The 18,840-nt window shown below is 49.4% G+C and overlaps 2 protein-coding genes and 2 long non-coding RNA genes across 4 annotated transcripts; all 4 read right to left on the bottom strand.

The window, feature by feature from the left end:
• Positions 1 to 1,079: 1,079 nt before the first annotated feature.
• LOC120821663 (serrate RNA effector molecule homolog B-like) lies at positions 1,080 to 7,621 on the bottom strand. The gene is made up of 21 exons (XM_078105905.1): positions 7,458 to 7,621; positions 6,791 to 6,913; positions 6,602 to 6,712; positions 6,374 to 6,517; positions 6,228 to 6,288; positions 5,857 to 6,154; positions 5,468 to 5,709; positions 5,026 to 5,157; positions 4,842 to 4,953; positions 4,627 to 4,763; positions 4,485 to 4,546; positions 4,316 to 4,394; positions 4,079 to 4,243; positions 3,396 to 3,554; positions 3,131 to 3,284; positions 2,354 to 2,466; positions 2,179 to 2,259; positions 1,936 to 2,086; positions 1,660 to 1,761; positions 1,461 to 1,575; positions 1,080 to 1,309 (listed from the first exon to the last, which is right to left on the bottom strand). The coding sequence occupies exons 2-21, from the start codon at positions 6,907 to 6,909 to the stop codon at positions 1,234 to 1,236; spliced, it is 2,613 nt and encodes an 870-aa protein (XP_077962031.1). The 5' UTR covers positions 6,910 to 6,913; positions 7,458 to 7,621; the 3' UTR covers positions 1,080 to 1,233.
• Positions 7,622 to 8,803: 1,182 nt separating this feature from the next.
• LOC144410271 (uncharacterized) lies at positions 8,804 to 9,441 on the bottom strand. The gene is made up of 3 exons (XR_013468209.1): positions 9,296 to 9,441; positions 9,052 to 9,174; positions 8,804 to 8,944 (listed from the first exon to the last, which is right to left on the bottom strand). It is a non-coding gene; the product is annotated as an uncharacterized LOC144410271 (long non-coding RNA).
• A 427-nt stretch (positions 9,442 to 9,868) lies between these two features.
• Positions 9,869 to 16,141, bottom strand: LOC144410265 (serrate RNA effector molecule homolog). Its single transcript, XM_078105906.1, has 20 exons — positions 15,978 to 16,141; positions 15,311 to 15,433; positions 15,122 to 15,232; positions 14,894 to 15,037; positions 14,748 to 14,808; positions 14,377 to 14,674; positions 13,988 to 14,229; positions 13,546 to 13,677; positions 13,362 to 13,473; positions 13,147 to 13,283; positions 13,005 to 13,066; positions 12,836 to 12,914; positions 12,599 to 12,763; positions 11,916 to 12,074; positions 11,651 to 11,804; positions 10,874 to 10,986; positions 10,699 to 10,779; positions 10,456 to 10,606; positions 10,180 to 10,281; positions 9,869 to 10,095 (listed from the first exon to the last, which is right to left on the bottom strand). The coding sequence occupies exons 2-20, from the start codon at positions 15,427 to 15,429 to the stop codon at positions 9,974 to 9,976; spliced, it is 2,544 nt and encodes an 847-aa protein (XP_077962032.1). The 5' UTR covers positions 15,430 to 15,433; positions 15,978 to 16,141; the 3' UTR covers positions 9,869 to 9,973.
• Positions 16,142 to 17,201: 1,060 nt separating this feature from the next.
• Positions 17,202 to 18,416, bottom strand: LOC144410270 (uncharacterized). The gene is made up of 4 exons (XR_013468208.1): positions 18,303 to 18,416; positions 17,816 to 17,956; positions 17,572 to 17,694; positions 17,202 to 17,464 (listed from the first exon to the last, which is right to left on the bottom strand). It is a non-coding gene; the product is annotated as an uncharacterized LOC144410270 (long non-coding RNA).
• Between the last annotated feature and the right edge of the window lie 424 nt (positions 18,417 to 18,840).

Here is an 18,840-nt window from a genome sequence, read left to right as displayed (position 1 = left end):
ACAGCTCTCATCACGATGCCACTTCAGTTCCCTCAGTGAGGAACCTTCCTGAGGACATTTGACAAGTTGAATCCAGCCGGGGTTTTATATACAATGTAGAACCCTAAGAAAGCAGGCTTGGGAACTCTGCTCAGGTGACCATGTAGGCACATCCCCAGAAGAAAAATAGAATTCAACTCATCACCACTCGTTGCTGTCCTGCTCCTAAATGGTGGAAGGAGGTCTCTGAAGACATCAGGACCACAGAGAGCCTTCACATCTTCAGACTAAAGACACACCTCTTCAGACTCTACCTCCACTAACACACTAACTAACTGCAGCACTTACATTGGACTTATAATGGTTCTTATCTACAGCAAGTTGTACATCGGCTTATTTGAGGAAATCACACTTTCTTGTTTCTTGTTCTGAGTTTGTGTCCTGATGGTTAAATGTTCTTATTGTAAGTCGCTTTGGATAAAAGCGTCAGATAAATGACACGTGATGTAATTTAGAAAAATGATCAATTAATGAAATAAGAGTGTTATTCAGTGTCCAAGACTTGAAACTAGAGACTGAGACCATAAACTCATGTTTACAATGTTTACCGAGGGAATAAATCAAGAGAAGTAGAGTCATTTCCTCATAGACGTCTATGGGAGCAGAGGAGTCGCCCCCTGCTGGTCACTACAGAGAAGTAGAGTCATTTCCTCATAGACGTCTATGGGAGCAGAGGAGTCGCCCCCTGCTGGTCACTACAGAGAAGTAGAGTCATTTCCTCATAGACGTCTATGGGAGCAGAGGAGTCGCCCCCTGCTGGTCACTACAGAGAAGTAGAGTCATTTCCTCATAGACGTCTATGGGAGCAGAGGAGTCGCCCCCTGCTGGTCACTACAGAGAAGTAGAGTCATTTCCTCATAGACGTCTATGGGAGCAGAGGAGTCGCCCCCTGCTGGTCACTACAGAGAAGTAGAGTCATTTCCTCATAGACGTCTATGGGAGCAGAGGAGTCGCCCCCTGCTGAATAAAAGTACATTTCTTTCAATACCCTGGAAATTATTTCTTCCTAAACTGTGACCTTGAACACACCACTCTTCATCTTCATCCACTGTATCTTTATTGGATAACATTGGTCCATCTGACAAACACGCAAAAATACCTAAAAAATTAAACATGATGGAGTTTTGGTGAAAAGAATCATGGAAAATGTAGCTATAATAATAATAAAAAGATAAAAAACATCCTGTAGTTTCGCTAAAAGAAGTCAAGGTCTTCTGGAGCATCCAGGTCTCTGTACTCGATGATGGACCGGGGGTCTCCTCGCAAGCCCCTACACACACACACACACACACACACACACACACACACACACACACACACACACACACACACACACACACACACACACACACACACACACAGTTACACACAATCAATTCATCATCAATATGTGTGTAGCATCGTCAGTCTGGTTTTATAACCTGTTGTTTCGTTGTTTCCCTGGAAACCCTCCTCCTCCTCCTAAGTGACCTCTGAAGTTGTCATGGTTACCACGGCCGGCCCCAAACTGGTTGGGGGGAAATGGCGGTCCTCCACCTGTAAAACCCCAAACAGAACACACTCGTTACACACACTGTGTCATCACTGCACAACATAAGTGTGTGTGTCTGTGTGTAGTACCAGGGAAACCGGGCATTGGAGGTCTGACTCCAGGAGGATATCCCAGAAGGCTTTGCTGCTGTGGCGACTGGCCAGGGAACCCAGGCAAACCAGGGGGCGTGGCTAAAAGAGGTGGTGATGTCACCATATGTAGATCCTTATTAATAAACTCATTTTAAAATAAAAACAATGCCATTAAATAAATAGAGAATGTCAACTGTCAATCATCACCAGGATGCCGTAGAGCAGCAAGTCACGGCTGCTGTTTTCTGACCCACTATTGGATCATAAACCCACCTTGTACTGGAGGGGGGAGGGGCTTCTTCTCAGGTAGGGCTGGTCTCTTGGCGTCCAACAGGAAGTTGTTGAAGAACACAACTTCCTGTCTAACGGCAGAGACTTTGTCCCCATGTTTGTTCAGGATGTGTTTGCGCACAAACTCTGGAGCCTGAAAAACATTGAGTGATGTGTTACCATGGTAACCACACACACACACACACACACACACACACACACACACACTGACACAGTAACACAAACCTTAAACTTCTTCCCGCTCAGAGGACAAAGCCACTTGTCTTTACTGAGCTCCTGAGTGTTTGACGAGAGGAACTTTTCCACCTGCATAGAAAAAGACAGACAGGTAAACACAGACAGACAGGGACACAGACAGACAGACAGACAGACATGGGACACAGACAGACAGGTGTGGTACCTCGTGCTCCGGGTCCTTCTTTCCCAGTTTGCCAGCGTCGTCGTCACTCAGAGACTCTGAGGCAGAAAGAAGAGGAGCCAGACGCTCCTCACACATCCTCTGATGCTCACTCACTACCAATCAGAGCACAGACACACAGTGACATCATCACTCACTGCCAATCAGAGCACAGACACACAGTGACATCATCACTCACTGCCAATCAGAGCACAGACACACAGTGACATCATCACTCACTGCCAATCAGAGCACAGACACACAGTGACATCATCACTCACTGCCAATCAGAGCACAGACACACAGTGACATCATCACCATCGCCCAACCAGAGCACAGACACACAGTGACATCATCACTCACTGCCAATCAGAGCACAGACACACAGTGACATCATCACTCACTGCCAATCAGAGCACAGACACACAGTGACATCATCACTCACTGCCAATCAGAGCACAGACACACAGTGACATCATCACCATCGCCCAACCAGAGCACAGACACACAGTGACATCATCACTCACTGCCAATCAGAGCACAGACACACAGTGACATCATCACCATCGCCCAACCAGAGCACAGACACACAGTGACATCATCACTCACTGCCAATCAGAGCACAGACACACAGTGACATCATCACCATCGCCCAACCAGAGCACAGACACATGAATAGAAACACAATTATCTTTGAAACCCAGAAGAGAAGATTGATGAATGAGGGGACAAAGTGAGTTGTGTGTGCGAGTTGTGTGTGCGAGTTGCGTGTGCGTGTACCCTCAGCTGCAGTAATGCGGGCGGCAGGTAGCGGTCCTCGTACGTGAATCAGTCCACAGCGATGAGGCATCTCGTCCTCAGCAGGATACTCACAGAAGTTATAATAATCTACTGAGTGAACCAGACGCAGGTAGAGCAGCAGTCTGTCCAGCACCTGCGCACACACACACACACACACACACACACACACACACACACACACATTAATGTTCATATTTATAGATATATATATTAAAAACGTCAGAGTTTGTGAGTTTTCACCCACCTTCAGCAGCTTGTTGTCTGTCTCCACTGTAACCTCGGAGGAGGGGGCGGGGTCTTTGGCGTCGTCGCACCCGCCCCCTAAAGCCCCCATCAGCTCCTCCTCCTCGGCGCTCACCTCCTCGATGAGGTAGTCTGTGATGTTCTTCAGGACGGGGTTGGTCTCCACATGCAACACACAAGTCACATTATAGAAAAAAAAACACCTGGGGAGGGGGCGGAGCTTATCCCTCCAGGTAGACAATACAAACATTGATCCTGAAGGAACAAAACGATGATGCGGGTAATCTATAAGATCTCTTCATCAGGCCGATCCTCAACACCTTAAAATGCCCGTTTTCTGAACTGAGTTTGGTTTGATCAGTGCTAAGCTAAGCTAACGCTGTAGCAGCTCCATCAATGCTCACATCTCTCTTCAGACTCTACCTCCACTAACACACTAACTAACTGCAGCACTGACATTGGACTTATAATGGTTCTTATCTACAGCAAGTTGTAAACTGGCTTATTTGATGAAATCACACTTTCTTGTTTCTTGTTCTGTTTGTGTCCTTATGGTTGAAATGTTCTTATTGTAAGTCGCTTTGGATGAAAGCGTCATGTGATGTGATGTAACATGACGTTAGCTTGGTGTTTGTCTCACTGTGTGACAACTATTGAAACCCAGTGAACAGGTGAGACAGTTACCTGTCCGTCCCACAGCGCCCCCCTCTGGTCCAGGCTGTGGACGAGTCGAGCAGATAAACGGATGTCGTTCTTCACCACCGGCCTGTGGTGCGTGAGGCCGTTGACGGAGCGGACCCGCCGACACAAGTCTCTGTTCACCACCGGGGACAGCTCACAGTCCCTCAGCTGAGGGGACACAGTACTCTGTGAGGTACTACTTCAGAGACACAGCGTACTACAGTGTTTAAGTGTGTTTACCCTGATGTTCTGAAGGTTCCAGCACGTCTCCTTTATGTTCACACTGCGGTCAAAGGTCACCCAGCATCTCCTGACGAACCTGACACACACACGTTAGCATGACTCTCACCGGCTAGCAGCAACTTAGCATCTCAAAAGGACAGTCAACTCAAAAGGAGTCACGTCTCACCTCCTCTCGGCCTGTGGGTCCGACAGCGCCACCCGCAGGAACCCCGGGTACCTGCGACATAACTACAGACACCACACCTGTTGGTACAGGTGGTTTCTACAGCGTGCGTGTGTGTGTGTGTGTGTGTGTGTGTGAGACTCACGGCTGTGATCTCCTCCTTGGACACCTCCGGCGGGATGCTCCGGATGAACAAAGACGTGGTGAGGTGCAGGGGGCGGGGCTTAGCTGGAGCCTCCTCTCTCCCCTTCACCCTTTCCTTCCCTCGCTCTTTACGACGCTCTGGGACACAAATGTTCACCAAGTTCAATGTCTGTAAATTTAAACGCCGTTTTTCATCCACTGTCGTAATGTCCTTACCTTCCTCATCGTTGTCTTCCTCCTTTTCCTCCCCATCAGAGTGGGAGGAGTCAGAGTCAGAGGCGCTGCCCTCGCCACTGTCAGCGGACACGCTGCGTTTCCTCTTCCTGCTCTGAGAAGAAAGGGGGCGGGATTAACGTCATCAGCATCATTAGCATCACTGCCCACGAAAAAAACAACTCACTTTCTTCTTTAGCGGCGTCTTTTTCTTATCTTCCTCCTCCTCGTCATCTTTTTTCTCTCCCTCTTCTTCCTCCTCCTCCTCCTCCTCTCCTTCGTCCTTCTCACCGTTCAGTTTGGTCTCTTCTTCACTGTTCTGAAAGGGAAGCAGAATAAAGGTTTTCCTTTTCATTAATCTGACATCAGACAGAAGAGCTCGTCATCTCAGACAGTAGAAGAAGAGCTCGTCATCTCAGACAGTAGAAGAAGAGCTCGTCATCTCAGACAGTAGAAGAAGAGCTCGTCATCTCAGACAGTAGAAGAGCTCGTCATCTCAAACAGAAGAAGAGCTCGTCATCTCAGACAGTAGAAGAAGAGCTCGTCATCTCAGACAGTAGAAGAAGAGCTCGTCATCTCAGACAGTAGAAGAAGAGCTCGTCCTCTCAGAGAGTAGAAGAAGCGCTCACCTTATTTGGGACTTTTGTCTCTTCTGTGCGACTCGTCGACTCAGAGTCAGTCGGGCGGCTCACGTTTCCTCCGCTGAGATCTCCCTGACTCTTCTCACCTCCTCCTCTTGGTGCTCCTGCTCCTGGTGGTGGTGGTCCTCCTCCTCCTCCACTGCTGCTGCTCGCCTCCCCAGCAGCTGCAGCAGTCGGCAGCTCCAGGACCTGCAGGTCCAAGTCTGTGCCGCCCTCCATCTTGATCACCGCTGCAGAGGACAGAGTTTGAGACACAAGGGGTGAGGAGGAGAACTACATTACCCAGAACACCCTGCAGAGCGACAGCAGAAAACAGTCCATGTCCCAAACCCCAAATCCTGTCTCACAGCCCAGTGAGCTATCCGTGACCCGTCTACCTGCGTCCAGCAGCTTGATGATGGCGGGCGCGTGTTCCATGTCCAGCGACATGTTCTCCAGCCAGTTGTTGTCCATCAGGAAGAGGAAGACGCCCAGCCGGGTCTTGAGTGCAGCCAGAGACTCCGCCCTCTGCGCCGTGATGTCATCGGGGTGGTACTTGGAGCGGAACCACTCCTGGTCTTTGTGCTGGAGGAAGAAGTCCTGCAGCTGCTGCCGTCTGAAGTCCAGCTTGTACTGATTGTAGCGCTTCACCGACTCCGTCTCGTCCACGCTGTCCTCTGTGTTCAACAGAAACTCCTGCAGAGACAGCAAGGGACGCTCAGAACCACGTCAGTGCCAGCACGCCGTTTCTGACAGGAGGTGGGCTCACCTTGAAGCTCCTCATGGTGGGAGGACCGGGAGGAGGGAGATCCGGATCCACCATCCCCAACCTGAGACACATTTGACCTCCATGTTATGTGGTGCTGTGTGGGCACCCCCTCGATGACAAGGTGCATTGTGGGACCATGAGCTCACCTGCCCTGCAGCGGGTGACCGCCGTGGTGGGGATGAAGGGGGGGGAGGTCGGGATGCCATCCCTGAGGCCCCGCCCCCGGAAACGGAGCCACGCCCCCTCCGTAGGGCATGTCGTAGCGGTACGGCTCCCCGCGGTGGTCGTCCCTGCAGTTTACATTGATAGATCATGTGACGAGTATTGATCACGTGACAAGTAGTGATCATGTGACAGAGTGACTAAACACTCACCAGTCTCTCCTCATGCGTTTGTGTTGAGGGCTGATGTGTCGGGGGGGAGAAAACCGTTCTCTGCGGCTGCGATCGTAGTCCCGCCTCCTCTCTCTGCCGCGGTCCCAGTCCCTGAACACACACACACAGTTTAAACACACACACACACACACAGGTGTGTCAGCATGAGGTGTGTGTGTGCGCGCTTACCGGTCAGGCCAGTCGTCTCTCCTCCTTTCCTCTCTCTCTCTCGACCGCTCCATGTCACTCCTCTCTCTCCTGAACTTGTCCCGCCTCCTCCTGTCGAACTCGTCATCGCTGTCTCCCATTGGTCTAAAGAAACAGATGGACGACTTAACGATGCAAACAACCGGAAAGATTGTACTTTTTCCTGCAGACTATTTATCTGACAGCTTTAATCTTTCCAGTAGAGTAAAAAGTAACTCTGAGATCTGGTTCAGTGAAAACTACAATATTTACCGTTTAAATGTAGTACATCCATATATACATGTACCTCAAAGGTAGTGAACAAGATTGAAATACTAAAGTAAATGGTGAAGTGATGATTAAATGTGGCGGCTAATATGCGGAGCACTAATCAATATTATATAACTATATTTTCGCAGTGTTATGTAGAAAAATAGCAACACGTAAGAACTTTCTTCAGTCAGAAATATTAGCATAAGCGTATTTAGCCTGCTAGCTAGAAACAAACACAGCAAGCTAACGCTAACGGTAGGTAACAGTAGCGGCTAGTTAGCACCAGAGCTAGCCCAGCCTGCTAACGGGTTAAACTGTGCTTCGGCTCGCGTTCTCTTTGTCCTTCATGCCATATAAACACTATTGTAAGATGTATATATGTATAATTAATATTTGCCTGAGTGTGTTCGGCTTCAGCTCCGCTGACTACAACCGGAGAACGGCGCTCGTCAATTAATTTAGCGGCTCCCACCGCGAGCCAGAGATTATTCTGGAGCTACGGCACTTCCGGTGTAGTTCATTTCCGGTCAGGATTTTCAAGGTAAAGTTAAAAACGTCGCCACCATGCGGCCAGGATGAAGCAACATGTAGATACTACTAATACTACACAATAAAGTTTAACTACATCTAGTTCTGAACTTACTGTGAGGTACTGCAATGTACGTTGATACCTATAAAAATAAATGCAGAAAGCAGAAAGCATCCTCTTCCAGAACCTTTATATATCGATCAAGCATTAATTACTGATACGATATCAGCAGTTAATCAATAAGCTGATTTCCTGTTCTTCTTTGAGTGAAGCTTCAACATAAAAAAATACTCCTATAACTGTAAAATTCCAAATTAAATCGAAAATACAATGCTATTATTATTATTTATTGATTTAATTTGTGTTCAATTGAATCATATTTAATTGTATCTTATACATTTACTGTTAAATGGTTCTTATCAGCAGAGAGAAGGAATCGATCAGGTGGGTTTCTATAGAAGAGGAAAATTATCAGTGTTGTTACATTAAGTGTTCAAAACAAATACAGCACAGATAACTAATTATATATTATATATACCTATATTTAGATTGTTTGTGTGCTAAAACAAAGTTAGAAAGAGCTTTAAAATAAAAGCATGATTATTATTCAGTTAGATGTCCCGTTACTCTCAGGAGGAAGTCTTCTGATTGGCTGGTGGTGTGGAGGGGGCGTGGCCAGAGACCAAGAGGAGGAGAGCAAAAAACGTGAAGATGTTTCAGTTTGTTTTTTAATTAGATTTAATCAGATTTAGAACAAGATGTGACATAAAGACATCCACCGTTTACCTGTCCTGCTCCTCCTGCTCCCCCCCCTGCTCCGCCTGCTCCTCCCCCTCCTCTCCCTCCCCCTCCTGCTCCTCCTCCTCCTCCCCACCCTGCTCCGCCTGCTCCTCCCCCTCCTCTCCCTCCCCCTCCTGCTCCTCCTGCTCCTCCCCCTCCTCTCCCTCCCCACCCTGCTCCGCCTGCTCCTCCCCCTCCTCTCCCTCCCCCTCCTGCTCCTCCTGCTCCTCCCCCTCCTCTCCCTCCCCCTCCTGCTCCTCCTCCCCACCCTGCTCCGCCTGCTCCTCCCCCTCCTCTCCCTCCCCCCCCTGCTCCGCCTGCTCCTCCCCCTCCTCTCCCTCCCCCTCCTGCTCCTCCTCCCCACCCTGCTCCGCCTGCTCCTCCCCCTTCTCTCCCTCCCCCTCCTGCTCCTCCTGCTCCACCCCCTCCTGCTCCTCCCCCTCTCCCCCCCCCTGCTCCTCCTCGTCCACAGAAGACAGTGGTCAGTCCGCTGTGAGCAGGAACATGCCTGAAGCTCCGTGTCCTGGTCTTCTTCAGCTCTGCCAGCAGCTCGGGGCTCGACAGAGAAAGACGCGCTGCACATAAACAGAATCTGTCAGTCTGCAGCCTGGACGGAGACGCGTCATCCAGACTGGGACACGCCGTCTTCCCCACCAGAGGACGCTTCTACCGTCAGGCTCACCTCGTCCGCTGACAGGAGAAGAGGAGGAGGAGCCACAGGAGGAAGGACTGAGGGATGAGGCCAGAGGAGAGGAGGAAGGGGAGGAAACACCCGATTCACCGAGGGACAGTCTGCTCTGACTCTCTGGAGACACAAAGACAAACATGAGACGGATGAGGGGAAGAGAAAGTGTCTTCTGTGATGTAATTATTAATCTCCATGATGTCATCATGATTCTCTATGACGTCATGTGCAGACTTCTCACCTTTTAGAAACTCTGCTTGAAGCTCCGGACTCCTCAGAGACCGGTGAGGAGGAGGAGGAGGAGGAGGAGGAGACGAAGAGGAGAGGAGCCCAGGGTCCGCTGTCACTGAGGTAGACTTCATGATGTTTGCAGTGGGAGGAGCTAAGAATAGATTTCAACCGTTAGCAGCTACAGACACTAAGAGCATTATAATTAATACGGAGTATAAAGTACCTGAGCAGGTACTACAAAGAGTACCTGAGCAGGTACTACAAAGAGTACCTGAGCAGGTAGCACACATAGTACCTGAGCAGTTAAGAGAGAAAAGTACCTGAGCAGGTAGTACACACAGTACCTGAGCGGTTAGAGAGAAAAGTACCTGAGCAGGTAGTACACACAGTACCTGAGCGGTTAGAGAGAAAAGTACCTGAGCAGGTAGTACAAAGAGTACCTGAGCAAGTAGTACACACATCAATCAATACCATCTATCAATAATATGGTTACTCACAGACGAGAAGCTCCTCACCAGATGACTTCCTACAACGGTACAAAGTCTGTGCAGGTCTACGTCTCCCACACACACACACACACACACACACACACACACACACACACACACACACACACACACACACACACACACACAGTTACACACAATCAATTCATCATCAATATGTGTGTAGCATCGTCAGTCTGGTTTTATAACCTGTTGTTTCGTTGTTTCCCTGGAAACCCTCCTCCTCCTCCTAAGTGACCTCTGAAGTTGTCATGGTTACCACGGCCGGCCCCAAACTGGTTGGGGGGAAATGGCGGTCCTCCACCTGTAAAACCCCAAACAGAACACACTCGTTACACACACTGTGTCATCACTGCACAACATAAGTGTGTGTGTCTGTGTGTAGTACCAGGGAAACCGGGCATTGGAGGTCTGACTCCAGGAGGATATCCCAGAAGGCTTTGCTGCTGTGGCGACTGGCCAGGGAACCCAGGCAAACCAGGGGGCGTGGCTAAAAGAGGTGGTGATGTCACCATATGTAGATCCTTATTAATAAACTCATTTTAAAATAAAAACAATGCCATTAAATAAATAGAGAATGTCAACTGTCAATCATCACCAGGATGCCGTAGAGCAGCAAGTCACGGCTGCTGTTTTCTGACCCACTATTGGATCATAAACCCACCTTGTACTGGAGGGGGGAGGGGCTTCTTCTCAGGTAGGGCTGGTCTCTTGGCGTCCAACAGGAAGTTGTTGAAGAACACAACTTCCTGTCTAACGGCAGAGACTTTGTCCCCATGTTTGTTCAGGATGTGTTTGCGCACAAACTCTGGAGCCTGAAAAACATTGAGTGATGTGTTACCATGGTAACCACACACACACACACACACACACACACACACACACACACTGACACAGTAACACAAACCTTAAACTTCTTCCCGCTCAGAGGACAAAGCCACTTGTCTTTACTGAGCTCCTGAGTGTTTGACGAGAGGAACTTTTCCACCTGCATAGAAAAAGACAGACAGGTAAACACAGACAGACAGGGACACAGACAGACAGACAGACAGACATGGGACACAGACAGACAGGTGTGGTACCTCGTGCTCCGGGTCCTTCTTTCCCAGTTTGCCAGCGTCGTCGTCACTCAGAGACTCTGAGGCAGAAAGAAGAGGAGCCAGACGCTCCTCACACATCCTCTGATGCTCACTCACTACCAATCAGAGCACAGACACACAGTGACATCATCACTCACTGCCAATCAGAGCACAGACACACAGTGACATCATCACTCACTGCCAATCAGAGCACAGACACACAGTGACATCATCACTCACTGCCAATCAGAGCACAGACACACAGTGACATCATCACTCACTGCCAATCAGAGCACAGACACACAGTGACATCATCACCATCGCCCAACCAGAGCACAGACACACAGTGACATCATCACTCACTGCCAATCAGAGCACAGACACACAGTGACATCATCACTCACTGCCAATCAGAGCACAGACACACAGTGACATCATCACTCACTGCCAATCAGAGCACAGACACACAGTGACATCATCACCATCGCCCAACCAGAGCACAGACACACAGTGACATCATCACTCACTGCCAATCAGAGCACAGACACACAGTGACATCATCACCATCGCCCAACCAGAGCACAGACACACAGTGACATCATCACTCACTGCCAATCAGAGCACAGACACACAGTGACATCATCACCATCGCCCAACCAGAGCACAGACACATGAATAGAAACACAATTATCTTTGAAACCCAGAAGAGAAGATTGATGAATGAGGGGACAAAGTGAGTTGTGTGTGCGAGTTGTGTGTGCGAGTTGCGTGTGCGTGTACCCTCAGCTGCAGTAATGCGGGCGGCAGGTAGCGGTCCTCGTACGTGAATCAGTCCACAGCGATGAGGCATCTCGTCCTCAGCAGGATACTCACAGAAGTTATAATAATCTACTGAGTGAACCAGACGCAGGTAGAGCAGCAGTCTGTCCAGCACCTGCGCACACACACACACACACACACACACACACACACACACACACACATTAATGTTCATATTTATAGATATATATATTAAAAACGTCAGAGTTTGTGAGTTTTCACCCACCTTCAGCAGCTTGTTGTCTGTCTCCACTGTAACCTCGGAGGAGGGGGCGGGGTCTTTGGCGTCGTCGCACCCGCCCCCTAAAGCCCCCATCAGCTCCTCCTCCTCGGCGCTCACCTCCTCGATGAGGTAGTCTGTGATGTTCTTCAGGACGGGGTTGGTCTCCACATGCAACACACAAGTCACATTATAGAAAAAAAAACACCTGGGGAGGGGGCGGAGCTTATCCCTCCAGGTAGACAATACAAACATTGATCCTGAAGGAACAAAACGATGATGCGGGTAATCTATAAGATCTCTTCATCAGGCCGATCCTCAACACCTTAAAATGCCCGTTTTCTGAACTGAGTTTGGTTTGATCAGTGCTAAGCTAAGCTAACGCTGTAGCAGCTCCATCAATGCTCACATCTCTCTTCAGACTCTACCTCCACTAACACACTAACTAACTGCAGCACTGACATTGGACTTATAATGGTTCTTATCTACAGCAAGTTGTAAACTGGCTTATTTGATGAAATCACACTTTCTTGTTTCTTGTTCTGTTTGTGTCCTTATGGTTGAAATGTTCTTATTGTAAGTCGCTTTGGATGAAAGCGTCATGTGATGTGATGTAACATGACGTTAGCTTGGTGTTTGTCTCACTGTGTGACAACTATTGAAACCCAGTGAACAGGTGAGACAGTTACCTGTCCGTCCCACAGCGCCCCCCTCTGGTCCAGGCTGTGGACGAGTCGAGCAGATAAACGGATGTCGTTCTTCACCACCGGCCTGTGGTGCGTGAGGCCGTTGACGGAGCGGACCCGCCGACACAAGTCTCTGTTCACCACCGGGGACAGCTCACAGTCCCTCAGCTGAGGGGACACAGTACTCTGTGAGGTACTACTTCAGAGACACAGCGTACTACAGTGTTTAAGTGTGTTTACCCTGATGTTCTGAAGGTTCCAGCACGTCTCCTTTATGTTCACACTGCGGTCAAAGGTCACCCAGCATCTCCTGACGAACCTGACACACACACGTTAGCATGACTCTCACCGGCTAGCAGCAACTTAGCATCTCAAAAGGACAGTCAACTCAAAAGGAGTCACGTCTCACCTCCTCTCGGCCTGTGGGTCCGACAGCGCCACCCGCAGGAACCCCGGGTACCTGCGACATAACTACAGACACCACACCTGTTGGTACAGGTGGTTTCTACAGCGTGCGTGTGTGTGTGTGTGTGTGTGTGTGTGAGACTCACGGCTGTGATCTCCTCCTTGGACACCTCCGGCGGGATGCTCCGGATGAACAAAGACGTGGTGAGGTGCAGGGGGCGGGGCTTAGCTGGAGCCTCCTCTCTCCCCTTCACCCTTTCCTTCCCTCGCTCTTTACGACGCTCTGGGACACAAATGTTCACCAAGTTCAATGTCTGTAAATTTAAACGCCGTTTTTCATCCACTGTCGTAATGTCCTTACCTTCCTCATCGTTGTCTTCCTCCTTTTCCTCCCCATCAGAGTGGGAGGAGTCAGAGTCAGAGGCGCTGCCCTCGCCACTGTCAGCGGACACGCTGCGTTTCCTCTTCCTGCTCTGAGAAGAAAGGGGGCGGGATTAACGTCATCAGCATCATTAGCATCACTGCCCACGAAAAAAACAACTCACTTTCTTCTTTAGCGGCGTCTTTTTCTTATCTTCCTCCTCCTCGTCATCTTTTTTCTCTCCCTCTTCTTCCTCCTCCTCCTCCTCCTCTCCTTCGTCCTTCTCACCGTTCAGTTTGGTCTCTTCTTCACTGTTCTGAAAGGGAAGCAGAATAAAGGTTTTCCTTTTCATTAATCTGACATCAGACAGAAGAGCTCGTCATCTCAGACAGTAGAAGAAGAGCTCGTCATCTCAGACAGTAGAAGAAGAGCTCGTCATCTCAGACAGTAGAAGAAGAGCTCGTCATCTCAGACAGTAGAAGAGCTCGTCATCTCAAACAGAAGAAGAGCTCGTCATCTCAGACAGTAGAAGAAGAGCTCGTCATCTCAGACAGTAGAAGAAGAGCTCGTCATCTCAGACAGTAGAAGAAGAGCTCGTCCTCTCAGAGAGTAGAAGAAGCGCTCACCTTATTTGGGACTTTTGTCTCTTCTGTGCGACTCGTCGACTCAGAGTCAGTCGGGCGGCTCACGTTTCCTCCGCTGAGATCTCCCTGACTCTTCTCACCTCCTCCTCTTGGTGCTCCTGCTCCTGGTGGTGGTGGTCCTCCTCCTCCTCCACTGCTGCTGCTCGCCTCCCCAGCAGCTGCAGCAGTCGGCAGCTCCAGGACCTGCAGGTCCAAGTCTGTGCCGCCCTCCATCTTGATCACCGCTGCAGAGGACAGAGTTTGAGACACAAGGGGTGAGGAGGAGAACTACATTACCCAGAACACCCTGCAGAGCGACAGCAGAAAACAGTCCATGTCCCAAACCCCAAATCCTGTCTCACAGCCCAGTGAGCTATCCGTGACCCGTCTACCTGCGTCCAGCAGCTTGATGATGGCGGGCGCGTGTTCCATGTCCAGCGACATGTTCTCCAGCCAGTTGTTGTCCATCAGGAAGAGGAAGACGCCCAGCCGGGTCTTGAGTGCAGCCAGAGACTCCGCCCTCTGCGCCGTGATGTCATCGGGGTGGTACTTGGAGCGGAACCACTCCTGGTCTTTGTGCTGGAGGAAGAAGTCCTGCAGCTGCTGCCGTCTGAAGTCCAGCTTGTACTGATTGTAGCGCTTCACCGACTCCGTCTCGTCCACGCTGTCCTCTGTGTTCAACAGAAACTCCTGCAGAGACAGCAAGGGACGCTCAGAACCACGTCAGTGCCAGCACGCCGTTTCTGACAGGAGGTGGGCTCACCTTGAAGCTCCTCATGGTGGGAGGACCGGGAGGAGGGAGATCCGGATCCACCATCCCCAACCTGAGACACATTTGACCTCCATGTTATGTGGTGCTGTGTGGGCACCCCCTCGATGACAAGGTGCATTGTGGGACCATGAGCTCACCTGCCCTGCAGCGGGTGACCGCCGTGGTGGGGATGAAGGGGGGGGAGGTCGGGATGCCATCCCTGAGGCCCCGCCCCCGGAAACGGAGCCACGCCCCCTCCGTAGGGCATGTCGTAGCGGTACGGCTCCCCGCGGTGGTCGTCCCTGCAGTTTACATTGATAGATCATGTGACGAGTATTGATCACGTGACAAGTAGTGATCATGTGACAGAGTGACTAAACACTCACCAGTCTCTCCTCATGCGTTTGTGTTGAGGGCTGATGTGTCGGGGGGGAGAAAACCGTTCTCTGCGGCTGCGATCGTAGTCCCGCCTCCTCTCTCTGCCGCGGTCCCAGTCCCTGAACACACACACACAGTTTAAACACACACACACACACACAGGTGTGTCAGCATGAGGTGTGTGTGTGCGCGCTTACCGGTCAGGCCAGTCGTCTCTCCTCCTTTCCTCTCTCTCTCTCGACCGCTCCATGTCACTCCTCTCTCTCCTGAACTTGTCCCGCCTCCTCCTGTCGAACTCGTCATCGCTGTCTCCCATTGGTCTAAAGAAACAGATGGACGACTTAACGATGCAAACAACCGGAAAGATTGTACTTTTTCCTGCAGACTATTTATCTGACAGCTTTAATCTTTCCAGTAGAGTAAAAAGTAACTCTGAGATCTGGTTCAGTGAAAACTACAATATTTACCGTTTAAATGTAGTACATCCATATATACATGTACCTCAAAGGTAGTGAACAAGATTGAAATACTAAAGTAAATGGTGAAGTGATGATTAAATGTGGCGGCTAATATGCGGAGCACTAATCAATATTATATAACTATATTTTCGCAGTGTTATGTAGAAAAATAGCAACACGTAAGAACTTTCTTCAGTCAGAAATATTAGCATAAGCGTATTTAGCCTGCTAGCTAGAAACAAACACAGCAAGCTAACGCTAACGGTAGGTAACAGTAGCGGCTAGTTAGCACCAGAGCTAGCCCAGCCTGCTAACGGGTTAAACTGTGCTTCGGCTCGCGTTCTCTTTGTCCTTCATGCCATATAAACACTATTGTAAGATGTATATATGTATAATTAATATTTGCCTGAGTGTGTTCGGCTTCAGCTCCGCTGACTACAACCGGAGAACGGCGCTCGTCAATTAATTTAGCGGCTCCCACCGCGAGCCAGAGATTATTCTGGAGCTACGGCACTTCCGGTGTAGTTCATTTCCGGTCAGGATTTTCAAGGTAAAGTTAAAAACGTCGCCACCATGCGGCCAGGATGAAGCAACATGTAGATACTACTAATACTACACAATAAAGTTTAACTACATCTAGTTCTGAACTTACTGTGAGGTACTGCAATGTACGTTGATACCTATAAAAATAAATGCAGAAAGCAGAAAGCATCCTCTTCCAGAACCTTTATATATCGATCAAGCATTAATTACTGATACGATATCAGCAGTTAATCAATAAGCTGATTTCCTGTTCTTCTTTGAGTGAAGCTTCAACATAAAAAAATACTCCTATAACTGTAAAATTCCAAATTAAATCGAAAATACAATGCTATTATTATTATTTATTGATTTAATTTGTGTTCAATTGAATCATATTTAATTGTATCTTATACATTTACTGTTAAATGGTTCTTATCAGCAGAGAGAAGGAATCGATCAGGTGGGTTTCTATAGAAGAGGAAAATTATCAGTGTTGTTACATTAAGTGTTCAAAACAAATACAGCACAGATAACTAATTATATATTATATATACCTATATTTAGATTGTTTGTGTGCTAAAACAAAGTTAGAAAGAGCTTTAAAATAAAAGCATGATTATTATTCAGTTAGATGTCCCGTTACTCTCAGGAGGAAGTCTTCTGATTGGCTGGTGGTGTGGAGGGGGCGTGGCCAGAGACCAAGAGGAGGAGAGCAAAAAACGTGAAGATGTTTCAGTTTGTTTTTTAATTAGATTTAATCAGATTTAGAACAAGATGTGACATAAAGACATCCACCGTTTACCTGTCCTGCTCCTCCTGCTCCCCCCCCTGCTCCGCCTGCTCCTCCCCCTCCTCTCCCTCCCCCTCCTGCTCCTCCTCCTCCTCCCCACCCTGCTCCGCCTGCTCCTCCCCCTCCTCTCCCTCCCCCTCCTGCTCCTCCTGCTCCTCCCCCTCCTCTCCCTCCCCACCCTGCTCCGCCTGCTCCTCCCCCTCCTCTCCCTCCCCCTCCTGCTCCTCCTGCTCCTCCCCCTCCTCTCCCTCCCCCTCCTGCTCCTCCTCCCCACCCTGCTCCGCCTGCTCCTCCCCCTCCTCTCCCTCCCCCCCCTGCTCCGCCTGCTCCTCCCCCTCCTCTCCCTCCCCCTCCTGCTCCTCCTCCCCACCCTGCTCCGCCTGCTCCTCCCCCTTCTCTCCCTCCCCCTCCTGCTCCTCCTGCTCCACCCCCTCCTGCTCCTCCCCCTCTCCCCCCCCCTGCTCCTCCTCGTCCACAGAAGACAGTGGTCAGTCCGCTGTGAGCAGGAACATGCCTGAAGCTCCGTGTCCTGGTCTTCTTCAGCTCTGCCAGCAGCTCGGGGCTCGACAGAGAAAGACGCGCTGCACATAAACAGAATCTGTCAGTCTGCAGCCTGGACGGAGACGCGTCATCCAGACTGGGACACGCCGTCTTCCCCACCAGAGGACGCTTCTACCGTCAGGCTCACCTCGTCCGCTGACAGGAGAAGAGGAGGAGGAGCCACAGGAGGAAGGACTGAGGGATGAGGCCAGAGGAGAGGAGGAAGGGGAGGAAACACCCGATTCACCGAGGGACAGTCTGCTCTGACTCTCTGGAGACACAAAGACAAACATGAGACGGATGAGGGGAAGAGAAAGTGTCTTCTGTGATGTAATTATTAATCTCCATGATGTCATCATGATTCTCTATGACGTCATGTGCAGACTTCTCACCTTTTAGAAACTCTGCTTGAAGCTCCGGACTCCTCAGAGACCGGTGAGGAGGAGGAGGAGGAGGAGGAGGAGACGAAGAGGAGAGGAGCCCAGGGTCCGCTGTCACTGAGGTAGACTTCATGATGTTTGCAGTGGGAGGAGCTAAGAATAGATTTCAACCGTTAGCAGCTACAGACACTAAGAGCATTATAATTAATACGGAGTATAAAGTACCTGAGCAGGTACTACAAAGAGTACCTGAGCAGGTACTACAAAGAGTACCTGAGCAGGTAGCACACATAGTACCTGAGCAGTTAAGAGAGAAAAGTACCTGAGCAGGTAGTACACACAGTACCTGAGCGGTTAGAGAGAAAAGTACCTGAGCAGGTAGTACACACAGTACCTGAGCGGTTAGAGAGAAAAGTACCTGAGCAGGTAGTACAAAGAGTACCTGAGCAAGTAGTACACACATCAATCAATACCATCTATCAATAATATGGTTACTCACAGACGAGAAGCTCCTCACCAGATGACTTCCTACAACGGTACAAAGTCTGTGCAGGTCTACGTCTCCCACACACACACACACACACACACACACACACACACACACACACACACACACACACACACACACACACACACACACACACACACACACACACACACACACACACACAGTGTTCAATTTGTTTCAGTGTGTGTGTGTTTAAAGACAAACTTAATGTAAAAAACACACGACTCAAAAGTCCACATTAATTATTGACGTTTTTAATGACAGTGTTGCCATGGTTACCAGGAAGGAGAGAAATGGACTTTTACCCCTCACATTCACTTCCTGTGATCAATGTTGATTCTACATCTGATCACATGTCAGCGTGTATAAAGTAATAATACACGAATACTATGTGAGGAAATATGTGTCAAATGAAACATGTTTGTGTTCAGTAATGTATTTAATATTAATGAGTGTGATACAGGTAGTATTTAGTATTGATTAGTGTGATACAAGGTCATTTTATTCAGTTATATTTTTAGACTTCAAA

Source organism: Gasterosteus aculeatus, chromosome 7, assembly GCF_964276395.1.
Source record: "Gasterosteus aculeatus chromosome 7, fGasAcu3.hap1.1, whole genome shotgun sequence".
NCBI classification, from domain to species: domain Eukaryota; kingdom Metazoa; phylum Chordata; class Actinopteri; order Perciformes; family Gasterosteidae; genus Gasterosteus; species Gasterosteus aculeatus.
The sequence above is the reverse complement of the archived record's forward strand: the minus strand, read 5'-3'. Positions and strand labels throughout refer to the sequence as shown.

Excerpts from the sequence above, each read along its gene's own strand:
- LOC144410265 (XM_078105906.1), bottom strand. The coding sequence starts at position 15,429 with ATGGGAGACAGCGATGACGAGTTCGACAGGAGGAGGCGGGACAAGTTC. Across the intron at positions 14,675-14,747 it reads CCACCATGAGGAGCTTCAAG|GAGTTTCTGTTGAACACAGA; the intron begins GTGAGCCCACCT and ends CTGTCTCTGCAG. Across the intron at positions 13,067-13,146 it reads CCAAGGAGGAGATCACAGCC|TTATGTCGCAGGTACCCGGG; the intron begins GTGAGTCTCACA and ends TGGTGTCTGTAG.
- LOC120821663 (XM_078105905.1), bottom strand. The coding sequence starts at position 6,909 with ATGGGAGACAGCGATGACGAGTTCGACAGGAGGAGGCGGGACAAGTTC. Across the intron at positions 6,518-6,601 it reads AAACGCATGAGGAGAGACTG|GGACGACCACCGCGGGGAGC; the intron begins GTGAGTGTTTAG and ends TGTAAACTGCAG. Across the intron at positions 6,155-6,227 it reads CCACCATGAGGAGCTTCAAG|GAGTTTCTGTTGAACACAGA; the intron begins GTGAGCCCACCT and ends CTGTCTCTGCAG.